General features: G+C 40.1%; 1 protein-coding gene across 1 annotated transcript in view; it reads left to right on the top strand.

Annotated features, from left to right (window-relative positions):
- Positions 1-14495, top strand: part of RANBP9 (RAN binding protein 9) — a 53825-nt gene that overhangs the window by 20976 nt on the left and 18354 nt on the right. The window contains exons 2-5 of the mRNA XM_075270836.1: positions 5329-5440; positions 10996-11048; positions 12496-12663; positions 12985-13007. Of these exons, the coding sequence (XP_075126937.1) occupies positions 5329-5440; positions 10996-11048; positions 12496-12663; positions 12985-13007 (356 nt within the window). The remainder of the gene's footprint in view (positions 1-5328; positions 5441-10995; positions 11049-12495; positions 12664-12984; positions 13008-14495) is intronic.

The raw sequence follows: 14495 nt of genomic DNA, 5'->3' as shown, positions 1-14495 counted from the left end.
CCCTTCTTCACAGCAGCACCTGTAGTGCTGTACTGTGAGAGCGATCTCACAGTACAGCGCTATAGGCGCTGCTGTGAAGAAGGGCGTTCCTGACTGACTGTCAGAAATGCCCTTCTGACAGTGAAGAGCTACGGTACCGGCACCAATAGCTCTTCACCCGGGGCACAGATCGTGAAAGCCGACAGTGCGCTGAATTCAGCACACTGTCAGCTATCTAGCGTTACATAGAACCGCATGGGCCCCAACTCATGAAAGGTCCTCTTTAAATATGTTTTTAGTTTCCTGAAACAACTTTTACTACTTTTCTTAGCTTTTATTACACAGCTAATGAGGTCATTTACAACGCCTTTAAGCATAGTAACCTGTAAAGTTCAATAGGTCATTGTGCTCCTGGTCTTAAACCCTCTGCACATTATTTTGAGATTTCACTGTCTATTATTGAGCTTACTACGTGTTAGGCATAAGTTAGATTGTGTCTTCACATTACACACAGCTTGGGTTACGTTTCCTTGAGGTCACCCAAGTTGTAAGTGGAACCAGTCGTTTCCAGTGTAGAAAATTATACTTTGCAGTGTGGCAATGCTATTTATAGTCAGCTTTCACAAAATGGTTTCCTGAGTACAGTGTGTTCAATAGTTGTGTAGAAGGTGTGGTGTTCTCCAGTTTGTTTTTGTTACCGTACAGCGCACTCTTTGGTAGGTAGCAGCTGTGCTTTTCCTTGTCTGTTTAGTGTTAGATGTTACTCTCCCCTATTAGTTACTGAAGTCCTTTGTTAGAGAAGATATAATCAGCATTTGGTAATAGTTTTGCTGGAGACAAGCGTATCCTTATATGCAGTATCTTTGATTTCATTCTTCAGCTGCATTATAAGAAATGTCAATTGCACTATCATTGGCTGATATGGGCAGCAAAGCTAATGAATATTTTAGGCTTCATGTATACGACCAATGCCTTCCAGGGTAACTTATACCTAGTAAGAGAAATCTCATTGTTCTGAGTTTAACCCCTTTGTGCCGCAGGCATTTTTCAATTTTTAAAGGGGTTTTCTGGGCATTTTTTTTTTTTTTTTTTAAATGTGTCTGTTAGTGCTACTAATGGGTTAATAAATGCACCCATATACTTTTTAGCGTGTTTTGAGTGATTTCTAGATGTCTCTGGGAGCTGCTGGTGTTTCCTGCTATTGTTGGGCCTAGTCCGGAGATTGGTGTCGCGAGGCGGACATCCGCAGATGAATCGGCCGCGGAATCCGCCTGAAGAAAGGGCAGCTCGCTTTTTTTGTCCATGAGCAGGAAGAAACCGCTCACGGAAAAAGAAAATGACTGGCTTCCATTTATTTCAATGGAAGGCGGTTTTTTTAATCAGGATTTTGCCACGGATTCCGCATCAAAATCCTGACCATTTTGCCCCGTGTGAACTAGCCCTGTTTTTATGGCGTTCACTGTGCAGCCAAAATGACGTGTCACCTGTATTCTAATGGTTTGTACGATTCTGGGGATACTAAACTGTTATAGTGGTTTTTTGAGTCAAATGATTTAACCCCTTGTGAGTTAATACAGTATGCGTCCCTAATCCCCAGAATATAATGTCCCAAAGTGGCCCCTACGTTAAAAAAAATATAAAAACAAAAATCCCACATACATAACCAATTCAGGTTTGGTCAAACCTGTGTTTTCTGGGATTCTGCCAAAATGTTGTGGTTTTGTCACCCACTAACTACTTTTATACACTGGAGTGTCTTCAGACCCTCACAGTATAATAAGAGGACGCCCAGGGGAGGTGAGTGAATATAAGAAACTGTTATTCTCCTCCTATGGGCTGTGGCACAAGCTCCGCCCTCTTCTGACCTCTCAAGGACTGCTGAGGCCTGTGATTGGCTCTTACCACAGCATTTACTCCAGGTTGAGAACCACTGATCTAGAGGATCTTTACTGCTTCTAACTGACCATGACTTTCACCATATATGAAGGAGTCTGAGTTGGGCAGTGAAGAAATAGGAGCCTGTTTGGGTTGGCCTACCCACTCTACAGTGCTGAAATTTCCTTTTTTCTGGCTTTAATAACTTCTTTGGCCTATTTAATAATTGGAGCTGAAACCAAAACATTCAAAAGTCTACAGAAATGTGAATGTGGCTCTGGACTCTAGTATGTGATGGAGCTCAGACCATGCAACACAAGTTACTCTTCTACAATCCCTCTTTCTTTCATTTTCATGGGCATTGAAAATGCATCTGCAAACAGCCAATTTGCCAATGAAGTCATAGCCAGCCAGACTCCCCTCTTCCCCCTGTAATGCCTGTTGCAGAGGAAATGTAATATTACATATGGCTGTTCATGTTAGTACACGGATGGCTCAAGTCTGCCATAGTGGGAGGTGTTCTCGACCTAGACCTTAGCCAAGCCTCATGCAGTCTGCAGACCCTATGTTCTGTAGAAGACAAGGAAATGGTTGGTTACATTCACTGACTTATACAGCTCTCTGCCAACATCTGTTCCTCCTGCTTGCAGGGTAAATTGACACTGTGCTATTCTCTTAGAGTCTGAAAACGCAAGGTGAAATGTTTCAGCTGGGATTGACTTTTGGGCCATAGTGATCTAGGAGTGAATGATTCCTGGTCCACTGTCCGTACAGGTCCAAGAAACCTGACCCCGGAGCTAGTTTTAGCTCATTTTTCATTTATTCAGATGTTGTAACCTGATTATTCAGTAATTTATGAGTTTAAAGAAAACTTGTCCCCTGCTTACCACTGTATAGTGAGCATACATTTGAGCAAACCTCATTTATATACTGTATATTTGTTCAGAAAGAAGGGTGAGCACATTAGTTATAAAGCTTTAGGTCTGGGATCACATCACTTACAGAATCTGTGGCAGTGTCTCCTACGGAGACTCCAACGCAGGTGTGACCCTAGCCTTACATGTATTGTCTATCGTCTGAACCTGCAAGGCTACTCTGACCATCTTATGTATATGGAGGGCCTCCTAACTCTCCTTTGATGGCAGATTTTTGGAGATATGGGGATCTGGAATTTGCATTTCATCTTCACATTCTTTTGTACTATAAGACACGCATATGTCTATCTCCCATCAGGGTCCACTCATTTTAGGTAATTTACATGTCTGCCTGAGTAGACTCAGTGAAGCTATTTCTTTTTTCATACCTGCCAATTTCAACAGGACTAGCCAACTATCTTATGTGTCTGGGGGGGGGGGGGTGCGTACTCTCCACTGATGGCAGATGTCAGGGGATAGGGGAGAAGGATTGGATAAGATGGATATCAAAAAGCTCAATCTTTTGTTATCCTTAGAAATAAACTTGCCTCCATAGGGGTCTGAATGTGGATGATTTCCGTCTCATCAAGAGAAAAACACTCTAGGCTGAACCGAACATGCATGTGTATGGGGTGCAGGAAGCATTAGCTGACACCTTATCTTTTCCTAGAAGATTTAATTGTAGGTTACACTAGGGTTAATGGACCTTATGAAATGGGAGTCTGTCTCTAGGACCCAGCCCTGCAAAAAGGTGAGAGTCATCTGAATCAAACATTTGTTATTTATTTTTTTTTTACCCATGTGAATCATTGCCTAAGTTGCCAAGAGATTGATGTTTTTGGCAGTATGACACTTTGGAGCACTGGCAATACCCTTATTGCCCAATGAGCTCATTTCCATATTGAAAAATAGTGATCGATCGCATTCACAATGGGAAAACTTTTTGATTTAGGTGACCCTAACGTACCTATCTACACTCACCGGCCACTTTATTAGGTACACCATGCAAGTAACGGGTTGGACCTCCTTTTGCCTTCAGAACTGCCTCAATTCTTCGTGGCATAGATTCAACAAGGTGCTGGAAGCATTCCTCAGAGATTTTGGTCCATATTGACATGATGGCATCACACAGTTGCCGCAGATTTGTCGGCTGCACATCCATGATGCGAATCTCCCGTTCCACCACATCCCAAAGATGCTCTATTGGATTGAGATCTGGTGACTGTGGAGGCCATTGGAGTACAGTGAACTCATTGTCATGTTCAAGAAACCAGTCTGAGATGATTTCAGCTTTATGACATGGCGCATTATCCTGCTGAAAGTAGCCATCAGATGTTGGGTACATTGTGGTCATAAAGGGATGGACATGGTCAGCAACAATACTCAGGTAGGCTTTGGCGTTGCAACGATGCTCAATTGGTACCAAGGGGCCCAAAGAGTGCCAAGAAAATATTCCCCACACCATGACACCACCACCACCAGCCTGAACCATTGATACAAGGCAGGATGGATCCATGCTTTCATGTTGTTGACGCCAAATTCTGACCCTACCATCCGAATGTCGCAGCAGAAATCGAGACTCATCAGACCAGGCAACGTTTTTCCAATCTTCAATTGTCCAATTTCGATGAGCTTGTGCAAATTGTAGCCTCAGTTTCCTGTTCTTAGCTGAAAGGAGTGGCACCCGGTGTGGTCTTCTGCTGCTGTAGCCCATCTGTCTCAAAGTTCGACGTACTCAGATGCTCTTCTGGCTACCTTGGTTGTAACGGGTGGCTATTTGAGTCACTGTTGCCTTTCTATCAGCTCGAACCAGTCTGGCCATTCTCCTCTGACCTCTGGCATCAACAACGCATTTCCGCCCACAGAACTGCCGCTCACTGGATGTTTTTTCTTTTTCGGACCATTCTCTGTAAACCCTAGAGATGGTTGTGCGTGAAAATCCCAGTAGATCAGCAGTTTCTGAAATACTCAGACCAGCCCTTCTGGCACCAACAACCATGCCACGTTCAAAGACACTCAAATCACCTTTCTTCCCCATACTGATGCTCGGTTTGAACTGCAGGAGATTGTCTTGACCATGTCTACATGCCTAAATGCACTGAGTTGCCGCCATGTGATTGGCTGCTTAGAAATTAAGTGTTAACGAGCAGTTGGACAGGTGTACCTAATAAAGTGGCCGGTGAGTGTATCTGCAGGGCTGAGTTTTGGTGACAGACTTCCTTTTAATAGTTTCATACTGTCAACACTATATGAACAATTCAACTTTTCACATTATATAAAGGAACAATTTGGTAATTTTGTTCAACTTATTTAGGAAACTGCTGTCTATTAACAGGTTATAACATGTCTGTGATCTAGAAATGATCTCACTTTTTATAAATGGGGAAAAAAAAACATTCTTGCTTATTGAGAAATTGCATACATCCCATCCTTGTGAATTACTCTTTATAAGCATGAGAAGGTCTGCAGGCAGTCTATTGAAAATAACTTGTTTTTAATACATTGTTACATAGTAAATAACTCTTCGACAAAATAATTTTGTGTTTTTGTTCCTCTACAGGACATGGAAAGACTTCACGAGATGCTGCTTCAGTGCGTGCTACACATCCTATTCCAGCGGCATGTGGCATATACTATTTTGAAGTGAAAATTATAAGTAAAGGCAGAGATGGGTAAGTATTATGTGTTTTTTGGTTTAAAATGAAAATGGTTCTCATTACAGACGGCCCTTTTCACGATTAACCACTTATGAGTGAACCGTACTCTGACCTGCATGTGCTCTAATAGTCCATATGGAAAGGGGTTGGCTAATAATAATAATTAATTCATTCTCTGAAGTGTACTCTTCTGTTAAAGGACTTTATCCATTAATAACACTTATCCCCCATGCTATGGGGAAGTAGATTTTGTTTGCAGAAAGGGGTGCTTGAACATGCCCTTCAGGTGTACATGTGAATTTTTATGTAAATCTTGCTTGTAATCTTTGTTTGCTGCAAAGTTGCATGAAGGTGGTTGTATATATGAAATATTAAGTAGTGTTTTATATATGGTATGCTGTACTCAAAAAAATGTAGATTTTGGTATTGCAATAATATTTTGCTGTGTACAGTATACATTTTCAAGATCTTAGTGGATTTTAGTACTTATTGCTCTTTGTGGTATTGGTGTTTGCAGTATATATAAATTACGTACATCTTGATCTGGGTTTTAGGTACAAATTTCTGTTTTCATGCATTTTTGCCACAAAGTTACATGAAGGTGGACATGGCTATCAATAACCAATTGAGACAAATGTAATCCTGAGGTTGTGTGCTTTCAATATAGGGTTTTTGGATGCACTTGCTTTTTCACACTGTGTATTCCCTACATTTTATAGGTTGATACTTGTTTAACATTTTAGCTGTTTTTAGCCCCTTTGCCGACGGCTGGGTGTTTAAAGATGGTGGCTGTCTGGCTCCCAAGCCGTTTTATACAGCAGACACCCAGCGCTAATGCCCGCGATCAGTGCCCGCACCAATTGCGGGCAATAAACCCCCTGGCTACTCTATGTAGCCTGAAATAGAACTGACTGTTATATGCAATTCATTGCATTAGTGATCAGACCCCCTGGGGTTCAAGACCCCTAGAGAGTCTAATAAAAATAAATAAATAAATAAATAGTAAAAAGTTCAAATCACCCCCCTTTGCGTAGAACACATATAAAAGTACTTAAATACTGTGAAACACATACACATTAGGTATCCCTGTGTCTAAAAACGCCCGCTCTACAAATCTATAAAAAAAAAAAATTTCTTGTACAGTAAACGCCGTAGCAGGAAAAAAAAGAATCAAAAGTGCCAAACCGCCATTTTTTTCACTGTTTTGCCTCTGCTAAAAATTTGAATAAAAAGTGATCAAAGCAAAAGCGATTCCCCAAAATGGTATAACTAAAAAGTACGTTTTTTTCCCACAGAAAAAGACGTCCAATGCATCCCCGTACACTGAAGTATAGAAAAAAAACGTGTATTATGTGTGTTAGAATATGGCGACTTTCGTAAAAACTATCCCCAGAATCGTACAAAAACATAGAAAACAGGTGACGTCATTTTGGCTACACAGTGAAAGCTGTAAAAATGAAGCCCATAAGAAAGTCGCACACATGCTCTTTTTCTTCAAATCCACCTCATTCTGAATTTTTTTCCTGCGTCCCAGTACATTGTACAGAATAATTAATAGTAGCATCATGAAGAAAAATTTGTCCCACAATCACTAAGACCTCATATGGCTATGAGAGTGGAAAAATAAAAACATTTTATGTGTTTTTTGATGTGGGGTGGGGCGGACTCAAAAACGGAAATCGAAAAATGCCTGCGGCGGGAAGGGGTTAAAGCAGATATTTGTTCCTTCCAGTTCTGGAGATTTTATGAAGATATGGGCGTGCAGGTGTAGGCCTAAGTGATATGCATGAAATGTGCTCATGTTTCAACTCTTATTTTTAGGAGGTTTGGTGCAAATAACTTTTTTGTTTGGTTTACACTTTTAGCAACTAATATACATTTATACACATTTTTTTTTATTTTATTTTAAATCAAAATTGCTTGAAGAAGGTGCCTGGAAAATTGTCCTGGCTACCAGAGGTGTAAAATGTCTTTAAAGAGGACCTTTCTTGGTCCGGGGCACAGGCAGTTCTATATACTGCTGGAAAGCCAATAGTGCACTGAATTCAGCGCACTGTCGGCTTTCCCGATCTGTGCCCTGGGTAAAGAGCTTTCGTCCCGGGACCGTAGCTCTTTACAGTCAGAAGGGCGTTCCTGACAGTCAGTCAGGTACGTCCTTCTTCACAGCAGCGCCTATCGCACTGTACAGTGTGAGAGGGGAGGAACGCCCCCATCCCCTCCTGATAATACTCGTCTATGGATGAGCACTGTGTTACTGTCCTAATATTTCTGGACCTACCTGTATATGCTGTTGTACTGTTCGCAGTTTTTGGCATAGCAAACATTCCTGTGTGTCAAGTGCTGCTGAGCAAATCATCACTTACTCCTTATGTAAATGAGCTGTTCGGTGCACTCGGGGCTTGGCTATATAAGAGCACACCTTTTTGTCTCTGGTCGCTACCTACTGCAGTTTCCTAGCATAAAGATCGACAGATCCCGGTCACTGGGATGGAAACTGGTGCTATGGTAGATACAGCCATGCCACAGGTGCTCTGAAGAGCTCATGTATATACAGATTAAAAAGTGATTTATCTTTTTTTTTTTTTTTTTTTTTTTTTTTTTTCCAGCAACAGGATTGCATTTTTAACAAAAAAAAAAAAAAAAAAGTTCCTTATGTCACTAATGGCCCTTACCACAATGTTTAAGCGGTTTAGAAGTGAGTATAAGGTTGGTAGACTACCTTTAATAACAGCAACCCCAAGATTGAAATTTCCTGCAGTCTCTTACCTTATACAATGTCCCCTGCAGGAGATTTCAATCTTGAGCTGTAAGGAGTTGCTTTGGTTAACATAGAAAATTCACAATGACCGCAAAGCCAAGTGGACACTTCAGGATACATTTCTATACAGCATTAGAATGAGTAGAGTTGATTTTCTAAAGTAAGTATTGGCGATGGCAAACATGGATATTCTTGCACTTCCTTTCCCTAATGCATACATAGTAGTGCTAGTTATTGGAGAAGGTGGTCAAAAGTACTGATATATTCCCTAATATTAATAAATTCCTGGTTTCTAGGGTTGACAGACAGACAATAAAAAGATATTAAAGCTGTGGGGTTCCAAATGTAGAGACCCCATGTAGTTGTCAAATAAACCAAACTATGGCCTTATAGCTGCTGTTACTCACAATAGTGTAGAGTGGGTTATTACAGAATGGTGATATATATATATATATATATATATATATATATATATATATATATATACACCATTCACTTTCTTTTCTGTTGTAAACTTGTTTTATGAAGCCAGTAGAAATCATTGCTGTGTGGTCACATTCTGTATTTTCTAGCACGTAAACTTTAAGCACTAGTTGTGTGTGGAAATGCTCCAGGTAATGATTAAGCACTGCGCTATATTCCTATCACTATGAACCAGAAACAGAATTGCACCGTCACCCTGATAATGTGACCTTGGTGCACTCTCCTAGATATGTCTGCTGTACTGGGGCTCTCATTCTGTGTGAAGGTTCTGGTTTACAGCTATGAATTAATACACATTTGTAAGGCTCCTTACACATTGCACTTTTTAGATCCCTTCTGAGGCACCAACATCCGCCCCATTGTTGTAGTAGTAATAATAATAAGCGTAAAATAGGCAATAGCAACCATCAGAGACAAAATGAATAGTAGTGTGAGTTAAAGCTGTGCGATTAATCAAAAAATAACCAAAATGAAATGTCAACCAGAATAACTGATGTGATTTTGGTCACGTGTGTTATTTCGGTTCATTATCACAATATTTGTGAGGATCTACCTGCAGTTTTGTTTGGACCGAACACGTCCAGACCGGAACTGCTATTGTTATAATAGGGAGGACCCAGGTGAGGTGATCAAACCTAATAAATGGAGTTACTCACCTCCCCTGGACCGTGAGGCCTAATTGGGCCTCAGCGAGTCATGTGGCGTTTTGATGCATAGATGCAAGGGCTTTGTGTCCCATTTGACCGCGGAGGCTTAGTCACCGGCCTCAGCAGTCCATGACATCAAGTAGCACCAAAGTGAACTGGGAGGCGCATCAAAGCCCACTGTTTTATTATGTTTCATCAACTCCCCTGGGTCTCCACTCATTATATTCTGGGGTCTGAAGAGACCCCTGAGTATAATAGCAGTTCTGATTCGGTCTGAACAAATCTCACGAGGTTCGCCCCAACTCTTGCTGTAAAGGGGGCGTGAGGTAAAATGCCTGATCGTGATTTCGATTTAGGTTATCACCCAGTATGAGTCAAAGTGTTCACACAACCTTAGCATTATCCTCTGCTCCAGTAAGTTTTACCCAGAGTCTTGTATCTTGTCTTTGCACTGTACTAGACCTTGCACCATCTGGAACGTGCACAGAGAGAGACAGGTTTTATATTCTGCACTGTCTGCACATAGACCTGAAGCTTTGAGGTTTAGCTGCACTGAAGAAAAGGGGTGCAATATCACCTAGCTTTTCTTTAACATTAGACTAAAACATTACTTTTTGCCACAATTCCCGTAACACAACACAAGTCAGGACATCATACTAACATCATGGTTACCAAGATATTTTACCTGAATCCTTTAAAAAAAAAACAAAAAAAAAAAAACCTTTGTCCTAAAGGGCATTTCTCTCACTCTCTCTCTATATTTGACCTACCAATAGAATGGCTAATGAATTCCCAATTGCTGGAGGCCCAGTCGCCCCTACATCATCACTTGGTTTCCATGTATTCTCCTCACTTCAGTCGTACAGTGGAGAGGCACTGGTGGCTTAAAACCTCTGTTCTAGTGATCAGTGCGATTTCCAGTGATCGGACATTTATCCCCTTTACTTTGAGAAGGTCATAAATGTCCATTGTGACACATTCTCTATTGAAGGGAATGTACACATATACATTTTTTCAATTGTTCCAAGATAAAAAAAAAAATGCAGCTTTGTAAGTGATTACAATTTAAAAACTTTGTTGTTTTGTGTATTTATAGCAAAATGTGTTTCCATGGTTATAGACTACAAACAAACCTTGTGTAGTCTGGTCCATCAGTCACATGTTGCTCCACTCCATCTGTCCCCGCTCCTATTCTATGTAGGTTAGCTAGAAGCTGGGACAGATGGAACAGAGTGTAACACATGACGCAGAACAGACTACACAGAATTTGTTTATAATCTGAAGGTCTGCATAGGAGCCAAAAACAGCAGGATATTCTTTTAATTGATTCTATTTGCAAAGTTGCTGTCTTTTATCCTCATACTTTTCATTGTAGTTGTATTGCATGAATATAAATTGGTTGAAGGAGACCCCAATGTTTCAGCATTATTCTGTTTGGGGATGTTCGCTGTACTTCATATACAAACTCTTATCGCCTTCCCTTCACTCAACATCTACTTCTATGTGTGCTGCAAAGCGCCTTGTATGTGATACAGTAATGGAAAACTCTACTTTAGGAATGGCAAGGGTTTTAAACCGTAGTCTTCATTATTGCTTTCTTGGTGTGCAATATTTTCTATTATCTTTCACAAATTTACTTTAAAAATAACCATTTCTGCTTTTGTTCTTCCCTCTTTTTACAGCTACATGGGCATTGGGCTATCCACACAGGGTGTCAATCTGAACAGACTCCCAGGTATGTGCCAGTGTTTGACTTCTATAATATGTGTTGCCAGCCATAATAGTGGTAGTAATGTGGTGTGTTCTTGTATGAATAGACTCCTATTCTGCAAGCAGTTCGTGACTCAAACTTATAGTATTAGAATTACTGTTCTGATCCAGAGACTGCTTCCTACAGATTCCTTATGGTTCAGTAATGTTAATGTTGACTTTTAGTGCAATGTACAAAACACTTCACTATATTTGCAGTAAAATGAAGGTTACATTTACTTATCTATTTTATGAGGGTAGTCTGAAAAGTTACTGACCTCCACATGTAGATGGCAACACTCGTCAACCAAACTTGGGGAATGTGTTCGCGCATGCGTTGGAATGTACTCACAAAAATTTCAGCCATTTTACACTAGCGGTTTTTCTTTGACAATCATTGTAGTGAGTCGATGTGAGTGATTTTGTGAAAATGGAAAAAAATCGAATATCGAGCTGTCATTAGATATTTGTTTTTGAAAGGCAATAAGCCTTCGTAAATTAAAGACAAGTTGGACGCTGTGTAAGGGGACTCTGCACCGTCATGTACCACAGTCAAATATTGGGCAGCTGAATTTAAACATGGCTGTACCAGCTTGGTTGATGATGAAGGTTCTGGATGGCCAAAAACTGCAACCAGGAAGGAAAACATTGCTCAAGTTCACCAAATGGTGCTAGAGAGCCTCTGCTGTCTCTCTAACCTTCATTCGACGGTTCTCTAACACCACTTGGTGAACTTGAGCAATGTTTTTGTTCGTGGAGGTCAGAGACTTTTCAGACTACCCTCGCATTATGTTAATAGAGTTCTCTTGCTATGAGTTTACAAATTTCAGCAAATTTAGAACATAGAAAACAATGGTTCAGCTTAGTGTCCTGCATGCAAACCCCTCTATGAGACTATAATTCTTCAAGTATTTGACTTCTCAATGCTCTCTTCCATAGAACAGAACTATTGTCCTCTCTTGTGTTTTGTGTAAGGACCATAGTGCTCCTGTTTTGTAGGGTTCACAATTATGTAATTCTAGGGGCAGTATTGAAGATGGAACTGACACTTCTTACATTTGCAAAAACAGGTTTCATAGGAATTTTGGGAAAAGTGAGGACTGATGAAAATATTGTAAATGCTCTTCCTTAAAGGGGTTTTCCTAACATAAATAATCTTACATTAAAATGAGTCAATCCTGACCTTGTAAATCCCCTACCGCTTTGATAGTCCCCCTGGTCTTTGTTTACTTGTCCTATAGTGCTGACATTGTGTGCATACATATGACTGTTCCAGCCAATCACTGGTCCCAGCAGCCACAGACTATACATACCAGTATCACCAGTAAGGCCAGTGACCGGACTACAATGGTTGTATGAGGATAATTTTTTTTTTTTTTTTTTAAGTTGTTGTAAACTTCTTTCTTTTTGCTCTCTACTTTGGCAACACGAAGGCTGGGATAAGCATTCCTATGGATATCACGGAGATGACGGACATTCATTTTGCTCTTCTGGGACAGGCCAGCCATATGGCCCAACTTTTACAACTGGCGACGTCATTGGATGCTGTGTTAACCTAATCGACAATACATGCTTCTATACTAAAAATGGCCACAGCCTAGGTAATAAGCAGACTTTTCTATGCTATTTTTCTGGAATTTTCTCTATGTAGCATGGTACTGTAATCGATAATCGCCTTTCTAGGAAGCCAATGAATAGACTCCATTCAGAAACTTCTGTGAGACACCTCCCTGACTATTGGCTACATTAAAGGGTGGTGTTATGTATATTGTAGATGTGATTTTGGAGGAGCTGCAGGAGTGGATTAATTTATTTTCCGCGTGGAAAGGATATTTGTAAACGTTATTGTTCATTTGTTGCTATATGTTATAAAAGAACATTTGGTGCCAATTTCATTTTTTTTCCCTTTTCTCCTTGAACAGGTATTGCGTTCACAGATCTTCCGGTAAGCTTTATTGTAGTAACGTTCTCTAAAACTACACTAGTTGTGGGGATTTTAGTTTTCTATGCAAAAAATCTCTATGTACCATATTGATTCAAGGAGTAAGACACATTTCTTAGCAAAAAAAAAATCTTTTGAAAAAGGGTCAACAAGAAGAAGTCCACAGCCAGGAGAGTTTATTAGTACTAGGCAAAAGCCAACCAATTGTTTTTTTGTTTTTTTTTAAATAATTGGGCAGAAGCTCATAAAGTGCTCTGTGTGATCATTGGGAGAAGTACGAGGGTGATCTGTATAGTCTCTGTGAGTCATGGACTCTTGTCTGTTCCCAGTGAACCCCTACGATTGTGCAGTTATTCCGCAAAGTCCTGACTGCCATTCTCTTCTGCTCCAGCAGTCAGGCTGCCCAGAGCTAAGGCAGGGTTCACACTACTGCTGAATTCCTTTATGAAGGTGTCCATTAAAAAAAACAAAAAAACCACCTGTCTTTTTTTTTTTTTTTTTAATTGATGCATTTAATAGATCAATTTAAAAAAAAACAAACAAAAAAAAAAAAACGGACACACTAGCATCAGTTAGTGTCCGTTTTTTTGTTTTTGACTTCAATGTTTTTTCAAACCAACACAAAAGTCCCGCATGTAGAATTTTTTTTGTCCGCTGGGAAAAAAACAAACTTCTGGTGGATTGTGTGTAAACGGACACAAGATAATTTCCATTGAAACGAATGGAAATTTTAATGGATTTCTGATGGTTCAGCTAGTGTCTGTTGCTAAAATCTTGTAACGGACAATAGTTACGGACACTGCTGACTGTCGCCAACGGTAGTGTGAATGCCCCCTAACAATGCCCCATCTGTTGCACACCATAAGACAAGAAAAAAGTGGTGACTTCAGGATATGAAAGCAGTTTGGCATTATTAACATATGGCTGGATCCAAGCTTGAAAGTGGTGCTGCCTTTGTCTGAAAAAGTTAAAAAGATTCTAGCATACATAATAATAAACTACAGAGTTATTATCTGACTGCGGCAAATACTGTAATACTTGCTACTAGCTTCCCAGCCCTGATATCATTTCACATGCATAGGATGAGGAATCTGACCACAACTTAGGTTCTATTGTGTACTCTGTACATACTCTGACCTCATGTATGAGTACAGTGTACATAGGCATTGTTACTAACATTTTTCTGAGAATATAGTAGATGTCACTGTTATAGGATACAATGTCTGTCTTTGTCATTGGGATACTTTGAATCTTAAAAGGGTACAGGAGGTGTAAGGCTACATTCATATAAAGATGACGTTTTATTTTTTAATTTTTAGTAGACCTGCTTAAAAATGAAACAGATGCAACTGTATGGCCACAAAAAAGTAGTATTACATACTTTTGTGTCCGTCAAAAAACCAGAAACAGATATGTGGGTTTTTTTTGTTTTTTTTTTTCATTGATCCCATCCATTTGCATTGGTTAAAACAGATCTGCAAAATGGTTTGG

The sequence above is a fragment of the Leptodactylus fuscus genome, chromosome 4 (genome assembly GCF_031893055.1).
Source record: "Leptodactylus fuscus isolate aLepFus1 chromosome 4, aLepFus1.hap2, whole genome shotgun sequence".
In the NCBI taxonomy this organism is placed as follows: Eukaryota; Metazoa; Chordata; class Amphibia; order Anura; family Leptodactylidae; genus Leptodactylus; species Leptodactylus fuscus.
The sequence above is the reverse complement of the archived record's forward strand: the minus strand, read 5'-3'. Positions and strand labels throughout refer to the sequence as shown.